The 25,559-nt window shown below is 42.9% G+C and overlaps 1 protein-coding gene across 1 annotated transcript in view; it reads right to left on the bottom strand.

Annotated features, from left to right (window-relative positions):
- The window catches only part of Ush2a (usherin), a 641,642-nt gene that overhangs the window by 115,135 nt on the left and 500,948 nt on the right, over positions 1-25,559 (bottom strand). The window contains exons 52-55 of the mRNA XM_035445085.1: positions 24,339-24,536; positions 23,486-23,640; positions 20,253-20,451; positions 4,368-4,475 (exon numbers count right to left, since the gene is read on the bottom strand). Of these exons, the coding sequence (XP_035300976.1) occupies positions 4,368-4,475; positions 20,253-20,451; positions 23,486-23,640; positions 24,339-24,536 (660 nt within the window). The remainder of the gene's footprint in view (positions 1-4,367; positions 4,476-20,252; positions 20,452-23,485; positions 23,641-24,338; positions 24,537-25,559) is intronic.

Raw genomic sequence — 25,559 nt, forward strand, 5'->3', positions numbered from 1 at the left:
AGGCAGCCTCTGCACGTGGTGGTTCTAATGAAATAAAAGGGACCCAGATTTTGGAGTTGTTTCATGTTTTCAATGAAAGTCAAGTTTTTCATGTGTTCGGCTCCATGGATCTGGTTATAACCACATGCCGACAGATTTAATTGGAAAAATGAAGTTTCAATGTACAAATAGCAGATAGTGAATGCTACATATTTATCTGCAGGATGGGTTTGGGCTGTTGCTACCTTAACGGTTTCAAGACATAGTTAATAGAGTTGAGACCCACTTGAGTGAGTTCCAGGAATGAATATGCCCCCTTTCTTCTCCAACTCTCCAACTGCAGCTTCAGCACCACAAACCGATTCCATTCTTTGTCACAGTGGGGCAGATCTGAAGCAATCAAGGGAGGAATAGACAGAAGGAGGAGAACTGACCTCAGATGCCAGGATAGTGCTAACCAGGTGGGAAGTATAGGGGCCCAAACCAGAATGCAGACTTTAGGAGCTGTTTTGACACAACAACTACCAGAAATAAATGCTGCAACGGGATTTGCTTCAAATTGATCTTGAGTTCTGGTTACTATTACTTACTTCTAAAGTTCCTGAAAATATCCATTAACTAATATACCCAAGTGTTCACTCTCAACTGGCTTCTTAACATCTGTTGGTGAAAGAGTGAGTTCACCACATCAAGGGGCACTGGTTTGCATAGTTAAACACTACTGGCTGGTTTATTCATTCATACTTTGACATCTGTTAGGTCCTGGGGATGTAGGGAAACAGGCATCCTTGATTGTCTTCTAGGTCATCGTGCCATGGTAAACACAGATTTTTAAGCACGAATACTATAAAGTGGTATGATGGGTGCTTAAAGTGAAGTACAGGGGCAGGGAGAGCACCCAGGAAAGGAGACCTGGGCACAGACTGTGGGGTGAGATCAGGAGAGACAGGGAGGAGGTACTCCTAGGAGAAAACTGCTGTAAGCTGCATTGCACAGAAGTTAGCTGGTGGATGACACAGGTGCAGCTAGTAAAGTCTGATGATGACACCTACGTAGAGTCTTCCAGAAAATGGAAAAGCTAGTAAAGTCTGATGACGACACCTATGTAGAGTCCTCCAGAATATAGAAAAGAATTTGAGAAGGTGAATATTAAAATGTAAGTCTCCATTTCATGGCATGTGGTCAGGACCACAAAATCAGCAGAGGTAAAACCCGAGGCATCTATTTGATATATAAATATGATAAGGATTTGTTTCCCTGGAAGGAAATGAGATTTTAGAGAGCTGACTAGCTGGAGAGACACCCCTTTTGACATGGGGGAAGAATCAGGAGGGGAAAACTGAACGCTAGCTATTAGAGAGGAATCTAGTTAGGAGAAGATGGAGAGCTTAGAAGGGTGTGTCCAAAAGCAGGGGAGAAGGGTTGGAAAAGAGGAAAGGACTGAAAAATTAAGGTTTACAACCAGTGAGATTTATGAAGAATGACATATTACATATAAGAAAGATGGAAAATTAAGAACAGCTGGCGTGGGCCTGAGGTGATAGTCATTGGTGGTACCCAAGAGAAGAGAACAGGAAGAAGGGCGAGGCAGGGCAAGGGGTGGGGTGAGAGAGAACTGAGCATTGAAGATGGAAGGTCTAACAGCACAGTGGACGCACAGACCTTCCGCCCATGAGTGCATCCCAGTGAAGGCTCAGCCCTTGGCAGCTCTCCATCTTTAAAGAAGGCAGAGCCAGCACCCAAGATGTGGAGTTATGTGTCCTAAGTACAGGGGGCGTCTAGTGGAGCATCGGCAGACCAGGTGCCAGAAAGAGGAACTGGATGAGCCCAAGGCGGACAGCGTCTCCCTTGCCTTTTCCTTTCCCCAATATTGATGCTTGAGGAAAGCTGGGCTAGGGTTTTGCATGATTTCACCCTGAAATGAATTGATCTCACTGGGCCGGCAGGTGTTGTGAGAAAATAGGGTAGTAACCCGACCTGGGCTCCTCCCACTACTTGATGAAGAGCCACAATTTCTGATGAGGATGAGACTGCAGAGAAGTGTGTCCACTTTTCCCTGAGGCCACCCTGTGCATGAACACATTAGGGTTAGATGTAAAGAAGAAGAAGAGGGAAAGAACACAGGCTTTTTAAAATTTTTCCTACATGCACTCATCACTCTCAAATCTTAGACCTTCAATTTATAGTCTGATTTACTGTAAAAGTGGCATTTCACAATCAACTGTTCTTGGGCTAGTAATTTTTTATTATTTTGAATTATTAATGCCCCTCTCTCTCTCTCTCTCTCTCTCTCTCTCTCTCTCTCTCTCTCTCTCTCTGTGTGTGTGTGTGTGTGTGTGTGTGTGTGTGTATGTACACGGACTTGTGTGTGCAGGTGCTTTTGGAGGCCAGAGATATCACGACCCCTGGAAGTGAAGTTACAGACTATTGTGAGCTGCCTCATGTGTGTGCTAGGAACTGAACCCAGGCCCTCTGGAAGAGTACTAAGTGCTCTTAATCACTGAGCCATCTCTCCAGCCAGAGTTAGAGACTTAAAAGGGTAAGTTTGTCTCTATGTTGTAATAGTGTACCAGTGTTTAATGTCATTGATGACTGGTCCCTCTGTTTCCCCAAGCTAAACATCGGGACTGTATTGATTCCCTGCACAGGTTACCCATGGATGCACATACATAGCCAGAGAATGGATCTATAGCTATGTTGGGTTCCAGAGGAAAACCTTATTTCTTTGCACAGTTATTTCTGGTGAGGGAATATCATGTAATATCAAAAAAAATTGAGGACATTTCTTTATAGCACATTCCCCTGTATCATTTAAAGTTACATTTTCCAAGGCATAAGACCTAGACCCCTTTAAAAATTTTTTTTATAAGGGGAAGTGGAAAAATAGAGACACTTAAAAAATAACTTAAGAAGACAGGTTTGGTGATTAAACCGACACCAGAGACCCCCCTACTTTACCAGGCTTGAGTTTTAGCCAAGACTGGTTGGTAACACCTTTAGATATCACCCATTATCATCCGAGTATCCATTTGATGGTTTCCCTTTCCAAAAAATCCACTGCTGCTCTCCTCCTTTCATAGGAACACCAAGCTCTCTGACATGAAGCATTCTTTATATAGAGAACATCATTAGTGAACTCCTAGAGAGGAGCCATATGCCCCATATGTGGAATTTTCCATCTTATTCCCCATTTACTGGTAGGAAGTTCAGGTTTAATATTCCAAGGTACCATAGTCCTTTTAGTAGAAAAGTAATGAACAAGTGGTTTGGGACTCTGTCGTGGCAGCAGAGACCAGGATCCTCTTTACATACTTACATATGTGTGCTTTCGTTTCTCCATATGTAAAACAGGCCGATGATGATAATAAATATTAACAGAGAGTAGATCCCTACTACAGGCTACCGAGCACATTTCCTCCATAAAGCAAATGATATCACCTACCCCAGGCCCCAACCCACAGGGACTCATTGTCGTCACGGGGTTGGTAACTCCAGATTTTTTCTCTGTGTATAGTTATTTATCACTAGAAATGAGTGCAGTCATTTCTAATCACTTTTACACATCAAGTGGTTTCCATAGTTTTGCAGCATCCTTGTACGAACAGATCACTTTTTCCCACAATGTGATTTTATTTAGCAACTCTCTTTCTCAAGAATATTTAAATTTCTCTCCACATTTTGGTGTTAAGCAAAATAATGCTTCCACAGGCATCCTGACACAGGTCCCCTTCTGTGCGTATGGATGAGTTTCAGGCGTAAATAATGAAAACTTAACTGCTGGGTTAAGGAATTAAGACTTTGAATTTAATAGACAATACCAATTTGTCTTCTAAAGGGGGGGTCGTCTCTCTATACATTCCTTCAAACAGCCTGGTGGAATATCTTACCATGTATTTGTCTTTGTTCCTTGGGCTCCACCACAGCCTATCTGCTCCATAAAATCCTTCTTTATGTCTGTGATAGGTTTTAATCTCTCCCTCAGATTATATTTTTGCATAGACACCTGGTAATTATATTACTATCTTTCTTACTTGGTTTTATTTTCTTGAAGGCAGAGACTGTTTTTGTCAGTTTCAGCAGCACTTGGGTGGCTACTTATTCACTGTTAAAAGGTTTAATACTTTAGATTTTGAGGAGCTTCGTGTCCAAGTATTCATTTTTTCCCATAAAAAAGCAAATCTCAAGGACTTAAAGAACTTCAAATAACTTACTGTGAGCGACAGTATATGGTTTACTCAAGCCTGTGGGAGGAGGGGACATGGGATACTATTTTATTTCATCCTGTCAATTTGATTCCTTGTGCCTTGTTTGCTACAAAAGAGCTTATAAAGCTAATTAAAATAGCACATGCAAACTTTTTGTCCCAACCACAGATCTGTCCTGGTTACCTTGAGGGGCAGCCTGCAGGGTCTGACCTACAGAGGGCTCACTGGGAGTGCATCCAACAGGTGTACAGGCTGCAAGGGTGAAGCTGTAGTTGGTGTATGGCTGGAGACCTGGGAAGAGCCAGCAGAAAATAAAGCACAGCATGAGAGGGCTGCTCATTAACAATTATCACCAGAAGTTAGATGCAGAGCTGTACATGTGCTCTGTAAGGCAGAAACACCCACAGCCTCACACAGGCCAGGCAGGAACCCACAGCCTCTCACAGGCCAGGCAAGGCAATCATCTTGGCTTTCAGAAGGTATAAATTTCCTGACCCATTCGTTATACTGATCAAAAGTTCCTGAATGCTTAGCCATAGGAGATACTTCAAAATTCATTATTAGTAAATCCATCCTTCCCAGATCCTCTCCCCTACAAGCTGCCGTTTAAAACTGTCCCACTTTCTGCACCAGAACATTCTACATCCCGAATAGCCTGCTCCATCTTCAAGAGCACCAGTGTTCCTCTTTGTTTTGTTTGAAAGTCCTTCCCTCTATCACGGTGAGACATTCCTGTGACTTCCACCCTTAGGGACCCTTAGAATCAATCTAATTTCCTTTGTATACTACTTGTCCTTTAAATATCTGTAGACAGTTACCAAATCCCCCCGAGTTTTCCCTTCTCTAGACTAACCACCCCAGCTCCTCTGACAGCCTCCCTTGAAAGGAAGGTGAGAGGCATCACTGTCTAGCCTCAAGCCATATTTACTTCTTATTAACACCAGCTAACATTTTTAAACAAACAAAACAAAACAACCAACACTGCTCTTTTTCACCAGGTGGCTTCATGGGGCACCACTGTTCACTTCTGTTGAATGCAAGCATGCTTTTGTGTTTACACACAGACTGAGGCTATCTCAATGAGGGCATAGCACCTATTTACTTCCTCTGCATTTATAGAAGAATACGGCTCAGTAATTCCCTGGTAAGTCCTCAGAGGGAACAAAGAATGACTTGATCTATTTATGACAGAAGTTGTCCATGGTTATATGTCACTGCTCTGTGGCTGATGACCTTGGCCAAGTTACCTGGCTTCTTTTTGCCTTGGTCTACTGATCTGTAAAATGGGGAATCACTATAGCATGTAGCTTATATGAGAAAGACGAGATGGGATGGCAGGTAGTGTTTTATATCAGCAGCAGGAACATTAAGGCTCTGCAGCGTCCAGCAAGGAGAATATTGAGGCTTACAAGGTCTTTCTTCAATTCTTGAGAAAACTGAAACAATACCAATGTGTTCTTTAAAAAAATAACTTAAAAGACTAGACAGTCAGGTCATTAAGCTAATTTACAGCATCTACTCTGTGGTTATTGTGTGTGATTCCCACAGACATCCAGCTGCATTTTTACAAGATTTATACTTGGTGGTATGACTCTTCCTCCAGATATTTCCTTGTATCCCATCACTTCATGTAGATGGCTGGACATTATATCTATCTATCTATCTATCTATCTATCTATCTATCTATCTATCTATATCTCAGATTTCCACTACTCTAAATAATACACCAGTCCCTTTTATCTCCTGAAACAATTCTCTCCTTGTACAGAGTTCAGTATCTCTGATGCACCAGGTATCTTTTTCTTACCTTTCTTGTTTTGGCACAATTGCCAAGAGAGGCAGGACTCTGATTTGCCTATCAGTATACCCTGTCAACAGTGATGGCACAAAGTAGGTACTTGCAGGATGAATGGAGGAGTCAGCTCTTGGATTCATTCCGGGCTGGAGTGATGGTTTGGGTTTTCTGAGGAAGCAGTGGCCTAGGACAGCTGGAGTTGCTTGTCATCCAGACTCAGGGCCTTTTGCGTTTCCTTATGGACTTAGTGATAAGATGCAGGTACTTATTTGATTATAATCTTCTGTTTGGTTGCTAGGGAGGATTTACATAATTTTGATATTTACCTGATTTTAGATGAGGAATATAACTAAAGATCTAAGCCATTCCCAAGTCATATAGCTTTGATAAAAGCTTACAGAAAAATGCTAAGCCAATAAAACATAAGAACTTGGAGAAAATGGAGAGGGACACACAAGAACAAAAGCCAGAGGTTGTGATGGCAAACTGGCTCAGCCTTGCAATGTGAGTCTATTCCACCTCCGAACACCATTTCAGTGGCATCACTTTCTTTCTCTGGGAGAGGCGCATTCTCTGCAAACCGGGATGGCATCTTTGAATGGTTTCTGGCCTCTCCTCCTCCTTGGCGACCATTTTATGAGTCCAGTGTTAGCTTACGCTAGTTTAGAGAATAGCTCCATGAACAAACATGGCCAGGGTAAGGGCTATGAGATGTGATATCCGTGTCACAAGTATGATCTTACCAAACAGGTCCTTTCTTGTGGTTCCACAAGCTTTTCTGCCCACAGCATCTACCTTGCTCTTCTGTGGTTTGTTAAGTCATAATGACATCAATGTAATTTGTGAGCAGTAAAGTTTTCTATGTTTTTTTTTTTTGATGCAAGTGTGGAAGGAAAAAGATGAAACACATAGGGCTGGAGGCAAGGATCAGAAGTTAAGAGCACTGTTGCTCTTCTAGTTTGAGTCCTAGCACCCACAGTAAACAGCTCACAGCCTCCTGTAACTCTAACTCCAAGGGGATCTGATATCTCTGGCCTCACTGGGCACATCTATACACAAACACACAGATATACATATTTAAGAATAAAATAAATCTTTTTTAAAAAGTAAAGAGCTGTTTGTAGGCAGTTTGTCTTTCAAGAGTACTTTTCCAGAAAAAAAAAAAAGTCTCAAAAAAAAAATGATAGCCCCACGTTTCTTTGTCCTCTTATGTTCTGGCTCTTCTGGTTTCAGATGAGCAGTAGGTGCTAAAGACAATTTTAGCATGGATATTAGAAGAGAAAACACATCAGAGAGGCATAGCAAATTTGATGAGATGAATAGGATATTTGTAACACAGAGGTTAGGTTAGAAAATCCATGTCTATAGAAAAGAAGCTGTCATTTCTTTCTGATACATCAAAATGGTCCCATGAATCAATGTTATTAATAAATGATTCTGGGAAAACTGAGGTATTTGGAGTATTGAAACTTGACTCCAATATCTTACCCTGGAGATGAATCAATTCCAAATAGACTGTTTTAGTTGGCTTTCTGTTGCTGAGATGTGACCAAAAGTTACTTGGGGCAGAAAGGGTTTATTACATCTGCTAGGTTAGAGTGTACCATCAAAAGAAGCCTGGGAAGGAACTCAAGCAGGAGCCTGGATGCAGGAACTGAAGCAGAGACCACAGCGAGGAATGCTGCTTTCTTGCTTGTTCCCTGTAGCTCACTCAGCTACCTTTCTTACACAGCCCAGGGGCAACCTGCCCAGAGTAGGCTCCACCCACAGAAATCTGATACTTCCAATACTTCCATCAGTCAGCAATCAATGAAAACTCCAGAGACATGACCACAAGCCAATCTGATGGAGGCAATTCCTCAATAGAGAGTCTCTCCTTGTGAGTACGTCTAAGCTTGTGGCCAGTTTGCAAAATCTATGACATGCATCAAAAACATCAAAAGTGAGACCCCAAACCCAGAAGCTCCTAGAAGAAATCACAGGGGAGAAGGTGGTTCAGCATGCTAGTGTAGATGACGGTGTGCTGGCCCAAAGCACCAGAAACCAAAGCAACCGTGAGCAGACAGAGCCTCCTGCCACCTTACACTGCAAAGCTTCAGCACAGTACAGCAAAGAAACAAGAACGAGAGAGACAGCCTGGGATTGGAGGAAACACCTGCTCACCCTTCATCTCACAAGGGCTCTCTATCCAGAAGGTATGAGGAGCTAAAAAGGAACAATGAATTCTACACGATCCAATTAAACAGGACCAATGGTCTAAGTTGAAACAATTCCAAACAACAACAACAAACAACAACAACAACAAACAACAACAACAACACAAATGGTCCACTGGAGAGATGTTCAGAATCATTCGCCATCATGGAAACACAAATTAAACGCAGATCAGAGCAGCCAGAGGACAACACTCTAATCAGAATGGCCATTGTAAAAAATGAGGAAATGGAAAACACTGGTGAGATGTAGAGACAAAAAGAACGTCCAGACGCTGACGTTAGGAGTGTACATATTTGTCACTACTATGGAGAAAACAGACTGCTCAATGATCTCAGTACTGAATATGCCCCCCCCCATCCCGCCATGGAGAGGGGCGTGGTAAATCCAGTATGTGGATGATCAGTCTGTGTTGGGACATTTATTGCAGTCTTTAAAGTGATCAAGACATGGAGTCAATTTATGTGCCCATCAGGGAGTAAATGAATAAAGAAAATGTGTTTATCTAATACAATGGAATGTTACTCAGCTACAAAGAAGAATAAAACCCTGGTACTTGAAACCAAAATAGATGGAACTAGAACACATTATGTTACATGAAACAAGCCAGATATAGGAACACTGCACACTCCGTTTTGTATATGTAGAGAATAAACCAGTTCTCTTAACTGTAAAATAGTCATTATTTGAAGTTGAGATGTAGTAGGAGTGTATGAAAGGGGACAGATGTTATCAGTGCACACCATAGGCAAGGACTGAAATATTATAGTAAGCATCATTATATAAACAATTACATATTAAATAAAACAAAACAAAATAATAGTACTAAGATTTGGCACAAATAATAAGGGTCTTGTGATATTTGTAGAGTTTCAAGGATTATTATTATTATTATTATTATTATTATTATTATTATTATTATTATTATTTTGATTTTCCAAGACAGGGTTTCTCTGGACATCCCTGGCTGTCCCGAAACTGACTTTGTAGACCAGGCTGGTCTTGAACTCACAGAGTTCCTCCTGACTCTGACTTCTGAGTCCTCGGATTAAAGGCGTGCATCACCATGCTCAGCTTCAAGGTTTAAGCAAAGTAACTGAACCATTTCCAGACAAAATTCTCCAAGGTAAATGAAAGACTGAAGGACCAGAAAAGGTGGGATGGAGGTCAGAGCCACAGGGGAAGCCTCATAGGATGGTGGGCTCAGTCTATTTAATTCCTGGACAGTTTGTCCCCAGTAACTTTAAAGGGTTAATATGAGTTAAATGGAAGAAACACACAGGCTTGTGTCCACTTATGACTGCCAGGACCCCACACAACTTCATGGGGCTCGTTCTTAAATCTTCTTACGGAAAAGCTTTGGTTTTCCTTATATATATAACGGTTTTCTGCATCATCAGGATTTATTCCTTGTTTTGAGTTGACCACACATGAACTAAGAAGTAAGGAGACAGAAGAACTAGCTAGTCACAAAGTGCCACATGGTTCTTTCATGTTTGCAGCTCAGAATTGAGTGTATCCATCATGCAAATCACTAAAGAGTCAGATTGTGGGAGATGACTTCTGTGTAGCTGCTGGAACTTCCTTTTCCCATATATGGAGGTTGGAAAGAGAGCTGAGTTCAGAAATAAAGAACTTCAGCATCCTGAAAATTTCATTTGGTAGCTTGGGATGAGTCACACCTAAAGGCAACATGCAAAGTTTCCCTTTCATGAGCCAGTAAATGTACACGTGTTCAGTGTGTTTGCTTGGGAGACTGAAGCAAACTATTAGTTTAAAAATTGACCCATGTTATTTATTGATGGGGGAAGGCCTTCTGTGTATATGTCTCTCTTATTGGTTAATGAATAAAACACTGTTAGCCAATAGGGAAGCAAGATAGGTGGGACTAGGAGAGAAGGAGGATTCTGGGAAATGTAGTAGGGGGAAGTCTCAGTGTGATCCCAGGAAAACAGAACACATAAGGCTGGCATCCTCGGTAAGATGTCCTTATAAAAATATATAAATTAGTAGTTATGGTTGATAATTAAGACTGAGCTAGCAAATAGGAAATCCTAGTCATTGGCCAGTAGCATTGTAACTAATATAAGACTCTGTGTTATTTGGGGCCCCTAAAGTGGCAACAGAGCCCAGGCAGCTGGTGGAAAGAGTTATCATTACAATTTATCTATATACAGGGACATGTTATAAGTGAGACCACATATGATACACATGGGCGCTGTAGCAGACTTACTCCCTCCTCCCATGTGATTTGCCTTTATGCAAGACAGTTAGGATTATGGAGGAGAGATTTAACAAGGACAATCTATTAAGTGTATGAAGAGTTTTATGCTGAATATCCCCCACATAGGAGTTGTTATTCTTGCTTCATAGACAGCAAAGCTGAACCTCAAAGCATAGAATAAGGAGCTGGTCAGATCATATCTGGAGTTTGCCCAAGCTCCTTTATCAAGTACTAAGTTCCTACATCACAGAAAGACCATAGCTACAGGAACTCAAGTCCACCAATAATGGCCTCTTCCCTTGATGATTAAACTCCAAAGACAGAAAGATGGCAGAACACATATCAACAGCTCCTTTAGGAAGGAATAGTATTTAATTGATAACTCTAGGTTGTATGCATTTCAGCTGCTTTGCAAATGAAAGAAATATGCTCAATGTATGGAGTTCAAACAGAAGAGAAGAAACAGAACTCAGGGTTGTTTCCAGTGGTTTCTCCACTTTTACTTCTCTTTTGACTGACATCTGCACCAGACATAAACTTTAGAGGGATTGCAATTATAATCAAGGGAATTTGTTATGAAATTATATGACCAGTGCCAGTGGAAGCTGGGGAAGGTGCTTACCACCAGGCCTAATGACTTGAGTTTGATTGCCAGGGTCCATAGTGGAGGGGGAGAATTAACTCCTAAGGGGTATCCTCTGCTTCTCATATACACACTCTGCCATGCGTGTGCCCACATGCATGCACACGCATAAATACATACAATAAAAATGATAAGTGGCATCACTAAAATACTAGTGTTTATTAAGCATACTCCTTTCTGTGGTCCCCATGGGTATCAATAGAACCAGGGCCCTTTAATGCCCATTGTTATCCCCTCATTTCACGCACTCACCACAGAGAGGTGGAGGGGGCGCTATAGGATCTCGGGGTTCAGAAAGGGGAAGACTAATGTTGCACCTGAGCACTGGATTGGATAAGGTCGTCTGAAGCAATTGAGCCAAACACCCTAGCCCAGCAAGGGGAATGATGACTTAGGTAGCTCAAATCCCTGAGAATGCTCCAGTGACACAAAACACCCATGTGGGGCATATAGCTCCATCTTTTCATCTGGAGCATTATCACACAGGCAGGAGATCGTGGCTGTTGGAAGTCCAGAGACTCCTGACAGTTACCAGCCAATTAAACATGGCCAGAGATGAGGTGTCTGTCCTCTAGGTGCCTCAGTGTCCCCACCTGAAGCTGAGGTTATGATTGGTTAACTGCCAAGTTTAGGCATAGATGAATCAAAGGGAGACACCCCCTAAGTGCGTCATCCTTAATAAGTTTTAGATCTTGTATTTTTTGCTCAATGAAGAGGGCTATTTTAAATAGCCTGCAACGAAGCATAAGCTTCCACTGGGCACGGGTGATTTACATGTACCCAGTGACCTTTCCTATCAATGACTCAGTGGAACTCAATAAAATCTACACTTTTCACTAGATTTGCTGTCATGTTAAGTGAGCCCCTATTGGTAGCTCTTAAACTGAGATATATATGTGAAATATTAGCAACAGGCAGTGAAAAGGACACACCAATTGAAAACTACTCATGAATTGATCAGGGTGAGAAGAGGGAAATAAAGAGACGTCTCAAAGGAACCATTCTGACTGACACTTAATCCTGAAGTCGAAGAGAAGAGGCAGAAAAGAAAACATCATTCAAGTGACCAATATTGAATGAGAAGAGTAAGAAATAGCATCGCAGAGCAGAGAAAGGCAGGCGCAGGGAGACAAAGCAGGCCTTTAACAGCTCAGAATAGCAAAGATGACTGGGGCGAATAATCCCGTGAATTTCCCTACAGGGAATCATGTTCTCTTTGAGAGGAAAGGGGCATCATATAACCAAACTCATTATAATCACACTTCCAACTAGCATTACTTTCAAGAGTAATATGCGTCAAAAAGGGACTGAAAGAAAAAAAAGACCCTACCGATGGTTCATAAAAATATGATTTGGCAAAGAAAACCTCTGTCGATGTCAGTTACATTTGTGATACACTCTAGAAGGAACAGCTGGCTCCTGGTTCTTAATCTCCAGACGCATCATCAGGGAAAGGCATTTTGTTCATTATGTCTTCAGAGAGAAGCCACTACTCTCCAGCATCCAGTCAGTGATGCTGTAAGGGTGTCTGTTATTTTCCAAGGGATTTCCAAGTAGCCTTAAGTGCAGTGCCATTCTCATCCACGGTGACCAGATGAGTTAGGAGGAGTTCTGGCAGAGTGGACTCCAGATAACAATGATGTGGACAAAACAAACTTGGTCCAGCATGCAGGCTCACACCTTTGATCCCAGCAAAAAGGAGGTCAAAGCAGTCAGATCTCTGTGAGTTTGAGGCCAGCCTGCTTTATGTAACCAGTTCCCGCCTAGCCAAGGGCTACACTGTCTCAAAATCAAAACCAAAAACCAAACCAAAACAACAACAACAAAAGAAAATAAAAAATAAACAAAATAAATGTCGAATCATTTGGAAGGTTCACACCACACTGAAGCAGAGAGGGAGTGACATTTACCCTGACAAAAACATTGAGCAATGTATATATTTGTTGGAAGATCACAGTGTGTATAGATTTTCTGGTACTAAGGATTGACCCCCAGAGCTTCTAGCATGCTGCTGACGACTGTGTAACTCAGCTATAGCCCTAGTTGTCTGTCTTTATATATTGAAACAGGATCTTAGGTTTTTGCATGTTCAGACACAAAATCATGGACAACACAGAGAATAAGGGTTGTCCAGAGCCACTGAGACAAAACGTAAGGAATTAGTGATTGTTTAGGCTGTGGACCTTGCAATACCTGAGAGAAGTGTTGAATTCTTTAGAAATTAGCATCTAGATAGTTCTTGACTGTGATCCTTTGGGCTCAATACCACATCCACTAGCAGACTTAAAAGAGAAAATGAATGGTTGATGCTACATTATTATTTTAAAGCAGGTAGGTACCAAGTAAATTTTCTTTAGCTTTGGAAAAATGGAAATGAAGTCAGTCTTTATGTTTATTTTCACAGCTCCAACATTCACTGATCAGTGGTTACACAGTAGATGGGGGAAATGCAACCATGACACTACACGTGACTGCAGGACTTGGGGGCTGTTGGTGGCTGGGGACATAGCCACTGTCTAAGATTTCTTTGATTCTGTGTCAATAAAATCTGTTGCCTGTCAGTCTGCATCCCCGGGTATCTAGTGACAGTAGCTTTGAGGCATGGCTCGGATTTGCTCAGAGATCCAAGCTCAGGGGCCTGCACTTCTTTTACTCTTCCGCTCTTACTGTCTATAAATTCTCAGTAAGTTTTGAACAAGGAGGCTTGGATTTTCACTTTGTAATGGGACTTTCAGACTATGTAACCCAGCCTTTGATGCAGATGAGCTTGATAGTGGGACCTCTATCTACAATCAAAACAGATATAAGCTTCCATGCGTTGTGGTGATTGCTACATTCAAGAAACACTTTGGGGGCTGTGTATGTAGCCCTTGAGTACTTGCTTGGCATGGTGGGGAACATCTGTCATCCCAGCACAGGGGAGGTAGGGCAGGAGAACAAAAGTCTAAACTCTTCCTTGGTTATGCAGCAATTTGGAAACCAGCTTGAGCTACACATGTGTAGCGGCATCTTCCTTGCCAGTGTGTTTGTGTTAATGACCACACCCCTTTGGGCTTGGCTTCAGGTGCAGACAAAACACAAAGAGGGAAGCTAGTTTTGAATAAAGGAATATTTTTAAAATGTGAATGACTATGAACATAGGGCAAACAGGTAACAGGAAGCCATTTTCTCTGTCCTTAAAAAGATTACCTTCTAGTTGAGGCATAAACAAGGAAAATGTTAGTTATTTGACCCCTGTGGCTGTCACTGTGTGTGTGTGTGTGTGTGTGTGTGTGTGTGTGTGTGTGTGTGTGTGTGTGTGTGTACATGTGTGTGACCCCGGCACATATGTGTAGGTCAAAGGACAACCTCAGGTATCAGCCCTCACCTTTTACCTTATATGAGGCAGGGTCTCTTGCTGTGCCTGCTGTGTACCACCAGGCTAACTGTCACTGAGTTTTCCAGGATTCTCCTGTTTCCACATCCCACAGTGATGTAGGAGTCCTGGGATTACAGGCACATGGTACCATGTGCAGGTTTACGTGGGCTCTGGGGATTCAAACTTAGGTTCTTATGCTTGTGAGACAAGCACTTTATCCACTGAGTCATCTCCAAGCTCAATAAAATGCTATAAATTCCAGGACAATAAAGATAGCTTGTGACCACACAACCAAGTTATCTAAAGGCAAAACCTTCACAAAGATTTTCCACATTTTGTCATACTGATGTTCAAACTACTTTTCCTTTTATTTTTTTCCCCCAGAAGTGATGTGTATAACTCTGGTGTCAGCATAATGTTAATATTCCACTTTCTGTTGTAAATAGAAGTGTTAGGGTTTATGTCACCTAGCACAAAGGGCTTTCAATAACTTCGAAGCAGATGAGAGAAGGCAAAATCCTTTTGGCTTGATGTGCCTCCTGACTGTCCTGCAATGAACAGCCCCGAAGCAGTTCATTTGGCAACAGTTTACACAGAGTTCAGAGACACATGGGCCTTTCCAGACACAGTGCTGAGGAGGACGCCGTCCATTCACTCACTTCCCTCAGTGGAGTCAGTCACTGAGGCAATCCTTTTGCCTTCCCCTCTATCCCTAAGACACAGGCTGGCTAGAAAGACTGTGACTGCCATCCAGATGTTGTGTGCAGGACAGGACAGTAGATGATTTAGTCATAAGTGATCTGGGAAGGTCTCTACTGACAAGCTACCCTGGGCTGTTTGCATTAGTGAATATGAGCTGGAGGGAACTGCTGTCTCCTGGGTCCCACAGGGCCCGGTGTGGGGAGATAACAGACAATGCTCCAGTTTACTTAAAGCATTGATAACACCTCTAAATAATTAACCGAGGACTTCCTGTCTTCAATTACTTAATGCTTTTTAAAAAACATCTTTAGAGGATTATAAGCAATTTATGGGTTTCGAGTGATGAGGGCCTCTGCCGCTATTCCCACAAAGCATTTACGGGATCATGTTTCTGAGGCTTCGAAGTAATTAAAAGCAAGCATGGAGACAACATGGCTGCAGCAAGGTGCTGGTGGGTCCCTCCTGCTATCCCCAGGTCTGAGCTCCTTCAGGCTCCAGGAAGGTTACCGCTACGGCTTCATTAGGGCTCTGTTGCTTAGGGAGTACCCGTGTTTGGAAACAAAGAAAATCTAAATATTTATTTTAAGCAGCTCAGGCAACCTTTCAACAAAAGTCTTAGATAGTCTGGGAAGCAAATTCCATTGTTTTCCTTTACTCCATGAACTCAGGAAACACTCATCACATCAGAAATGCTTCTGTCCTGCCTTTGGTCAGTCAGCTGCCCGTGGACCTGGTGTTCTCTGGCAGAGAACCACACTGTGGAGACCCTTAGATCAGAGATGCTCACGCCTAGCATCACTCCTATTCCTTAGGAACTGCATTTACAAGCTTCGAAGCCCCTCTCCTTAGGGCTCTATTGCCCAAATGAAAGCTTCTCTAACTGCATTTAAGACAGATGGATGGACCAAATGACTCTGGAGAAGACCACAGCAAGCCACAAGTGATCAAAATTCAGAGAACAATGGACAGAAGCGCACAGCCCCATTAGATACACTCACAACACAAGCCCTATACTCAGTGCTAGTGAACACTGTGAAAGAGCAGAAAGACTGTAAGAGCCAGACGACCAGAATGTCTGCCAGAGATAGTGCCTTTGACACATGACAGAGAATCTACACCCCTAAAATCTCAGAAGTATGGTCACCTAAGCAAGGCTGGCACAGTGACAATACCAGTGGACTACTCACTGACCTCCAAGTGTGGATGGGGGAATCCTACAAGCCCCCACCCTAGGTGAAGAGCTACAGGCCATTAATGGCTGCTGAGACACAGAGAATCAGTTGCCCTAGGGAGGACACCCCTCCCCCGGGAGAGGGAGGGTTATCCAATCCCAAGTGGTCAAATAGATATCTGAGCAACAGTAAATGAATTCAGCAGGTTGCATGCATATATATATATATATATATATATATATATATATATATATATATGTGTGTGTGTGTGTGTGTGTGTGTGTGTGTGTACATATGTAACAGTAATAATTAAAGAGAAATATAGGAGGGTTTTGGGGAATGTGGGGGGAATTGGAGGGGGCAGGGAATGAGGTATAAATGATGTAAATACAGCACCATGAAGGAAATTTCCAAAAAGTAATAAATGAAACATAAAAAGAACCATTTTCACTTTACAATTTTTGTAAAAGTTTAACTTATGTAGGAAAACTTTAAAATATTGATTCTAATGCAAAAACTTCTGGCACCAATGTGTGTGCATAAATTCCTCTTTGACATGAAAATATTGATTAAGAATGACAATGGAAGGAAGAATCAGTGGAGTAAAGGGATTTAAAGAAAGAACTTTGCAATTATTTCATAATTAATGAGGCCATCCATCCTGTGGGTTTGTACATTATAATTGAATTTGGTTAGCTGACATCTCAGAGCTGGTCTCTGATGAAAACCAGTACAGTTGGCAACAATTCAAAGCCAGGCTGCCCAAGACTGGGCCACAATTCTTTAGCTTTGTCTCTCAGTTTGTTGTGAAACCATTATGAACTGGTACCCAGTTTTAGGTGGCCTTAGCTGAGTTTTAGATTTTAATTCACTTTCAATTATAATGCCATTGTCCACCTAAGTCCTCTATGACACCAGCCCTGCATCCTGCACCGGTCTAAGCAGCATCCTTTTACTAGTCAGTCTTCTCTATTGCCAAGAACATCTTGGAGGCCACAATGCTAATGAACTGATTCATTAATTTGTATCTGTGAGGTGTGTGTGTGCGTGTGTGAGGTGTGTGTGTGCGTGTGTGTGAGGTGTGTGTGTGCGTGTGTGAGGTGTGTGTGTGTGTGTTTATCTGTGTGTATCTGTGAGGTGTGTGTGTGTGTGTGTGTGTGTATGTATCTGTGTGTATCTGTGAGGTGTGTGTGTGTGTGTGTGTGTGTGTGTGGTGTGTGTGTGTGTGTGTGAGGTGTGTGTGTATCTGTGAGGTGTGTGTACGTGTGTGAGGTGTGTGTGTGTGTGTGTACGTGTGTGTGGTATGTGTGAGGTGTGTGTATGTGTGTATGTGTGTGTGTGTGTGTGTGGTGTGTGTGTGTGTGTGTGAGGTGTGTGTGTGTGTGTGAGGTGTGTGTGTATCTGTGAGGTGTGTGTACGTGTGTGAGGTGTGTGTGTGTGTGTACGTGTGTGTGGTATGTGTGAGGTGTGTGTATGTGTGTATGTGTGTGTGTGTGTTGGCCAGCACCTGGGCTTGTGGAAGTCAGAGGTCAACATCAAGTGTCTTCCTTGATTGCTCTCCATTGTATTTTTTGAGGCAGGGTCTTTCACTGAACCTGGTGCTGACTGATTTGGCTACATTGTCTTGACAGTGAATTCCAGGAATCCTCCTGTCCCCTTCACCCTCCCCCCAACAGTGTTAGGATTATAGATATGTGCCACCTCAGTCACTGGCTGTTTTACCCTTAATGTGAACACTTGCACAGCAGGCATACTCTGTGCCCTCTGAGCTATCTCCCCGGGCCTCACAATCTTATTTGTAAAAATTTTTATATTATCAAGACCATAACCATTAGGTAGCAGTAGACACACACACACACACACACACACACACACACGCGCGCGCGCGCGCGCGCACGCGCACACACACACACACACACACACACACACACACACACACACACACGGGAAGCTGTAGCCACGCCTACTTAGGGGCTGGCTACAGGTGTGCCTGACCACACTTGTGAGGGCGTGGTCAGGGTGATGTAGAGTGAGACTTTGAGGGGACTGCGTTTTCTCTTTCAGTTTCACTTTGGTACTTGCTGGACAGACTGCTGCCACACCAGCTGGCTAGGTTGCTCTGTAAGTAAGGCTTTTCTCTATTAAATACCCTTATATTTCTACCTGACTCCGTATTGGTAATTTCCCACTATATACACACACAGTCATTCTGGCTCTTTTGTAGATGGGGCTAGTAAATGCTGTGGTACTGTAAATGGGTGTGTTTTCTTTATCTTTGAAGAATACAGCATGTGTATTTCAAACTTCTTAATCTTTGAAGAATACAGCATGTATATTACAAATTTTACTCACAGGAATGCAGTGAGAAGCAAGTGAGCTGGACTGTAACTCTCTGTTAAGAGGCAAAGCCATGAAGAAAGGTGAGTGCATTCTGTTAAACAATGCACTAATCCATTGCTTGTGTTTATCTCACTTCAAGTGAAATAAGATATGAGAAACCCTTTGAATTAATGAAGTATTCTTTGTCCGTGCCATCACCACATTGGCTCATAGTCTCCAGATACGGAGTAAGACGTGCAGTTGTGCAAGCATGCATTGTTTCTCTAGGATTCATGGGACTTTTGGAAAAACACCAACCATCCTGTCAATCAGTGCTTGCTTAGGTGGCAGAAAATCATGGAACAAATACCTCGGAGTTGCTTTTCCATCTATGCAGCATATATTTTGACTTTTGAAAAGCCAGGCATATCTTTCTAGACATTTCTGTGCTTTCCCGTAAGTTTTGTTATCTGTGTGGCTAAAACTCTTTGAAGGCACAGAGCCCAGTAGGAGGAGGGCATCACTTTGGGAAGTCTTAGAAAGAAGTGGAGAAATTGTGCTCTCAGAATCTCAACTTCCAGGTATGTTTTATAATGCCTCACTGAACAATGAGCTAAATGACTCTGTCTCCAAAGCTGTTTTTCTTTTTGTTGTTGTTGGTTTTTTGTTTGTTTGTTTTGTTTTGTTTTTCAGTGAAACAGAGCTAAGAATCACCTCTGCCCTCTTGGGTTTGAGGTGGGGATTGAGATAGGACATGCCAGTGTTTAGACAGTGTTTGGCATCTATTAGCTTATTACCCCGCCCCAATTCACTCAGCTCCCACTGGCCTGGTAAGGATGAGTTTAGGTATTAGCAATGCAACACTAAACAGGTTGGTCAGGCCCCTGTCTTCAGCCTGCAGACTGCATGACTGCATTTATTAGTGATGGAGGCAAAAAAAAAAAAAAAAAGACTGGGTGGTGTGAAGTCTATGATTAAACAATGTGGTAAGAAGACTACTAAAGTCAGAAATACATTTTCTCTTTGAAAGAACTATTCAATCTACCCGTGTGAAGTGTTACTATGATCACTATGAGGGCCGACCTAATGCTCTGCTCCTGCACTACACTGTTATGATAATGACAACAATGTTACACATAACCAAAACATTACAACCTCTATCAATTAACAGAAGGAATAATGACAAGAACTTCCAAGCAGCCAACTGTCAGCCAGGGAGTATTAGCTATTCACTTTGGAGCTCACTGGCAGCCTTGACATGGTTTTCTTCTCCCTCTTAATCCCTGCTTGGATATCCTAGCCCTATTACCTGTGAATCTATCCCTGGGGAATGAAAATGCATCGTACTGTTTGTTTGAAAAAAAAATAAGTTAATACTGACACAAGCCCCCTCTCTACACACTGCGTATCAAAGCCAAATATAAATTATTTTTGAAGTTCTCTGCTGCCGTGGCTTATTGCTGCCAGTGTGGGCTCTTCGATTAGCATGGTTTAAGTAGGACCTGACCATATGTCAAGAGAACGCGTCCTTTCGAAGTGACCTCATACATCACACGCACACCCCCGGGAGGCTCCCCCAACCCCACTGCAATGACGGCCTCCTCCAGTACGTGTCTGCCCCCCCTCCCCCCGTTCTGTCACCTGTGACCGTATGCTGCCTCATGTCACTTGTGTCAGTGTAGATGAGCCCTTTCCCATCCAGCCAGAGCTGGTACTCTTTAATGACATCTTTCGCTTTCTCGGGGACATTCCAGCTGAGGTGCAGTGTCTCTGGGCCCTGGGCTGTGATGTTTGGTGGGGAGACACTCTCAGGGACTCCTCGGGTGGTAGTGGCGACTACCTGCGAGCATGGAAATTAAACAGCAATTTATTGTCATCGTCCACTAGGAATCCTGATCAATGAAAATGTCGCTTTTGTTTTACAGCCTTGCCGTCTGGCCCGGCATATCATTAGCAAGGGCTGGGAGAAGGAGCCCCTCACCTCCTTTCATTCTGTCCCCCTCATCCTTTTAAACAATGAAATCTGACCTTGAATATATTACATAAGTCTCCAACTACTATTTATCACAACAGGTCTGAAAACAATTTTGAAGGCAGAGTGCGGCCCTCAGTTTAAACAAGTGTAAACCCGCCTGGCAGACTGTCTGCCTGGAGAACTCTCTTCCATATGGCCCATCAGTGTCTTTGCATTTTAACAGCCTGATTTCACAAAAGTTAAGCATCAGTAAATATGGAGCAAAAGCTAGATCTGAACTTGCTTGCACAGGGCATACTTTCAGCAGCACAATGGACAGACTTGTACCCTTTCCCAAGACGACTGGGTACTGTCTACATGTTGCTCCGGAAAAAAAAAAAAAAAGAACCAAGTGAGAAGAAAAACCTACCAGTTACTGAGGCAATGGTGTCACAGTATGGTTCTGGATAAAAACTTGCTGTTGGGAAGATGCCCCACCCCCCACCCAAGGATAAATCTGATTGCATGTTTTAACCAATTGTTCTGGCATCTGGTCGGGCCAGGCCCTATTATGAACAAAATATAGAATTATTCAAGGACCAGTCAGGCTGTAACTTTTGATTGGGCCAGTCAGCTGCCATCTGTCAGCATGGGGGCGGGCTCTGTGTGTTGTGTGGCTCCTGGGACAGTGTGTGCAGCCCACTATTCTGAATTTAACGGGAAGAAGAGCATTAGAGCCTTTCCATCTGCTGGGGTGTCTCTCAGGCTGCTTCCCACAAAGCTGGTTTTTGTGACATGACACTTGATTAATTTTCCTCCTTAGCTCTTTGGTTCCCCTCAGTCTCCTCTAGGAGGTTTTCTTTCTCCACTTGGTAGCAGGTCTCTATTATTTACCACTAGTGGTATTCTATTTTTGTTTCTCTCTGGTGCCCTCAATGGTCACATCTAAACCCATTACTTTAATTTCTCAGATAGATCTTTCTAGCAAGCCCACCTCCTGGTCTAGCATCCAACTAGACATATTTTTTTTAAATTTAAAATGATAAGTGATATCTGCCTCTATCACCCTGCTCTGTAAATAGTTTTGAGTAAACTTGAAGATAAATCTATTGTTTTAACATTTTTGTTTCTGCTTGCACCAGAGCAACACCACCACCTGCAAATAGCTGAAACCACACACCTCAAATTACATATAACACTTGACTTTCTTCTCTTCGGGTTTCCAGACTTTTGACATTGTGACACAGCACTATCATCTACAAAGTTTATGCTTAAGAACCAACCACAGGGCTGGAGAGATGGCTCAGCAATTAAGAGCACTGGCAGCTCTTCTAGAGGTCCTGAGTTCAATTCCCAGCAACCACATGGTGGCTCACAATCATTTATAATGTGTTCCAGTGCCCTCTTCTGGTGTACAAGCAAACATGCAGGCAGAACAATGTATACATAATAAATAAATCTTAAAAGAAAAAATAAAGAACCAACTACAGAATCAAATAATTAATAATAATAATAATAATAATAATAATAATAAAAGCTGAAAAGCACATAGTGTTCTAAGTAGTTTATAGTTTAGTGTTGGGGCTCAGCTGTCATAGCAACCCTAGGGGTGTAAATGATCAAGGGCTGCAGGTTGGACACATCTGCATATTCTGTACAGGCTTGACACCACTCTCTGCAGGTTCTATCACCTGAACTCTGTTGTAATGTCTTTTTATTTTTATTTTTTTAGGATAGCATTTTGCAGCTCAGGCTGACCTTAAACTTACAGAGCTGCAAACGACCTTGAGCTCCTGATTCTCCGAATGCTGAGTTTGCAGCACACACCTGGCTTGTGCAGGGCTGGGGACTGAACTCGGGGCTTCGTGAGTACTAGGCAATCTCTCTACCAACTGAGCTACACTCCCAGCCTCTCAGTCTGGACACAGGTTCCCCAATCTAGGCCTTTATCATTCCTTTCCAAGACTTCTGCTGAACTGTTGGCATCACTTATTTGCATGGCAGGCTCATCCATTTCTGGCTTTTAAGTATGGACACGTTTTGGTGGCATGATATTTAGGTGCAAGTTAGCAACTGATGAGTAAGCAATTCTGGACATCTTAGGGCTTTGTAGAATACTACTGCCCCGCTGCTTGCTCTGCCACTCTAACAGAGTCCCTATGACTGAGAAACACCCAAAGAGAAGAGGAGTTTCCTACTGTTGCTTCAACGTTCTGGAATCTGAGAAGCATAAGGTCGGGTGGCTGCCCAGATTGTGGGGAATGCTGTTGGAAAATAGGAAGGTACTTGGGCTTGTGTAAAAGCCATAGAACATGAGAGGTGGCCTCAGGATAACCTGCACCACAGTGACTCCTCAGGTCCTGTGAACGTGGCCACACACTCTTGCCTGAGAAAGGAGGACATTTGCTCCTGTGTCAGCTTTTATCCCTAGCAACTCGGCACCTCTCCAAGGTGCCACCACCCCTCAATGCTAGCTCTTGGTCTCTTTCAAGATCGGAATGGATTATCCCCCCATCCCCCAGGTTTCTTCCAGTGCCGGATGAATTCCATGTGCTTAGAATCTAAAGACCTAGCACTGACATTAACATTTATTGAGCACTAACTGTTTTCTTGTATTGATACCAACCACATTGTGAGACTGACTGGGGAAATATCACAACAATTACCCAGAAATCACTGAGAGGGCCGTGAAAGACTCACTGATACTGGCTTAAGAGTTTGCTATTCTTAATAAAACACTGCTATATGGCTTAGTCTCTGTGACAGGAGTCTCCCCATCAGCATCCACATCCAATGAAGGGGACTCACACCTTCCTCAATGCCACTTTGAGGGAAACACGGTCTTCTGGCCTTGGGGAAGCCACATGGGGATGTTCACACAGCTTCACGCTGGAGCCGCGGTCAGGCGAGCTCCTCTTACCTTGCTACTGACTGCACAGCCAGTGACCGTGCAGGCTTTCAGCTGGTATGAATATTCCTGGAGTGGCTGGATCCCCTCTGTATCAGTGAAACTCAGCGATGTTCCCCGGAATCGCTCCTTTCCATCACGAAGAAGAATGTAGTGAATAATCAGCCCTGGGAGGTAGGAAATTGTAGGCTGTGTGTCACGCCACATTAACTGTTTTCAAGCAGCATGTCTGCCATAGAGCCTTTCGATCGCTTTATTTATTTATTTATTTATTTATTTATTTATTTATTTATTTACACGTATGTGTGTGGAGGTCAGAGGCCACTATGGGAGTCAGTTCTCTCCTTCTACCGAGCAGGTCCCAGGTACTGAACTCAGGTGCTCAGGCATGGTGGAGCAAGTGTTCTAACGGCCAAGCTTGCTCACCAGCCCCGTCATAAAAAAATTTAAAGACACGCCAGGTATTATAGCATTTTAAAATACAATGCCTTTCTATGTTCAAGCAGTTCTCAGATTTATTACTGGGGGAAGATGCATTCAGGACCGAGTTACATGTTTCTCTCTGTTCGTGATTTAAAAGACTTTTGTTCAAGAATAGAATAATTTTTACTTCAGCTATATTCCACTTATTTGAAAGCAGCTCTGGTAAAATTGAGGATTTGGGGCTTTTTGAAAGATTATAATTAGTGTAATTATTAATTTCTGCTTATAAAGGTGAACGGTGATGAGCAGACACGAGGGGGGTTCCATTTATCAGGAAATACTCCCCACTGAGTACATGCATGACAATGTATTCTATACTCATTTCCTTATTGTAGGAATTTGCAAACAAATTAGGTCATCTTTTTCTGAAGTGGCTCAATACCATTTGACTGCTTGGGCTTCTTCCAGTTTAAGAAAATAGCGTCTTCAGGGTTGCCCGCTCTGGCCCATCTAGGGGCCCCAACTCCTTGGGGCAAGTCTTCTTCTGTGCTGGCTCCAACAGACTGGCTGAATCCTCGCCCGCCGCTGTTCCATGCAGAAACCCTGTATTCATACATGGTACTGGGCTCAAGGTTCACATCTGCAAAGACAAAGAGCAGACTCAGGGGTTCACTTTTCTCTTTAAAACTATCACATTAAAAATTAAAGTCAAAACCATTTTTAATTCTGCCCCCCACCCCGTGTGTGTGTGTGTGTGTGTGTGTGTGTGTGTGTGTGTGTGTGTGTGTGTGCGCGCGCGCGCGCGCGTTGGTGCCTGCAGAGGTTAGATGATTGCATTGGATCCCCTGGATCTGGTGTTCTAGGCGGTTTGTGAGCCTCCCACATGGATACTCAGAACTGCATTCTGATCCTCTGCAAGAGCAGTACAGACTCTTAACTGAGCCACATCCCCAACCCCTGAAAACCAAGATCTCTAAACATTTAAAACAAATGCTTAATGCTCTTTCCCTTTGCGAATAAACAAAAATCCAGTGTATTTTACAAAGCACTAGATGTGCAGATGGGAGTCTCACAGCAAGGAACTCACCATTTCTGAGGAAGGAAATGTTTGTAAAGACACAACTGAGGGGCTGCAGTGAAGGCTCAGAGGGTGAGGTGCTTGCTGCATAAGAAGAGAGACCTGGTCCACACCCAGAGAGCATGGCAGAGGCGGGACTCAGCAGGGCTGCAATCCCAGCAGTGTGGGTGGGGGTGGGATGGAGACAGGCAGATGCAGAGCACTCAGCCAGTGGGAGCACTTATCTCAAAAAGATGGATAATAGACAAACAACATGGTCCTCTGGCTCACAGATGTACTTACACACACACACACACACACACACACACACACACACACACACACACACACACACACAAGAATGCATGCATGCACAGGTCTATGCAAAGGAAATGATTGTAAAGAAGACTAATATAAGGCTAATTTGAGTACCTCAAAAGTTCCTGTACCACTTTATTTCTAGATGAGGCAGGTTTGCCAATGCTATTTTATACTTTTATCACTATAAACATTATTATTATGTTGTTAGTATTACTTTTTAAAAATATCACATGTTATATTTTCATGAGAGACACTTGAAACTTAGCTTCTGGTAGTACCATGTTA

This window comes from Cricetulus griseus, chromosome 5, assembly GCF_003668045.3.
Source record: "Cricetulus griseus strain 17A/GY chromosome 5, alternate assembly CriGri-PICRH-1.0, whole genome shotgun sequence".
NCBI classification, from domain to species: domain Eukaryota; kingdom Metazoa; phylum Chordata; class Mammalia; order Rodentia; family Cricetidae; genus Cricetulus; species Cricetulus griseus.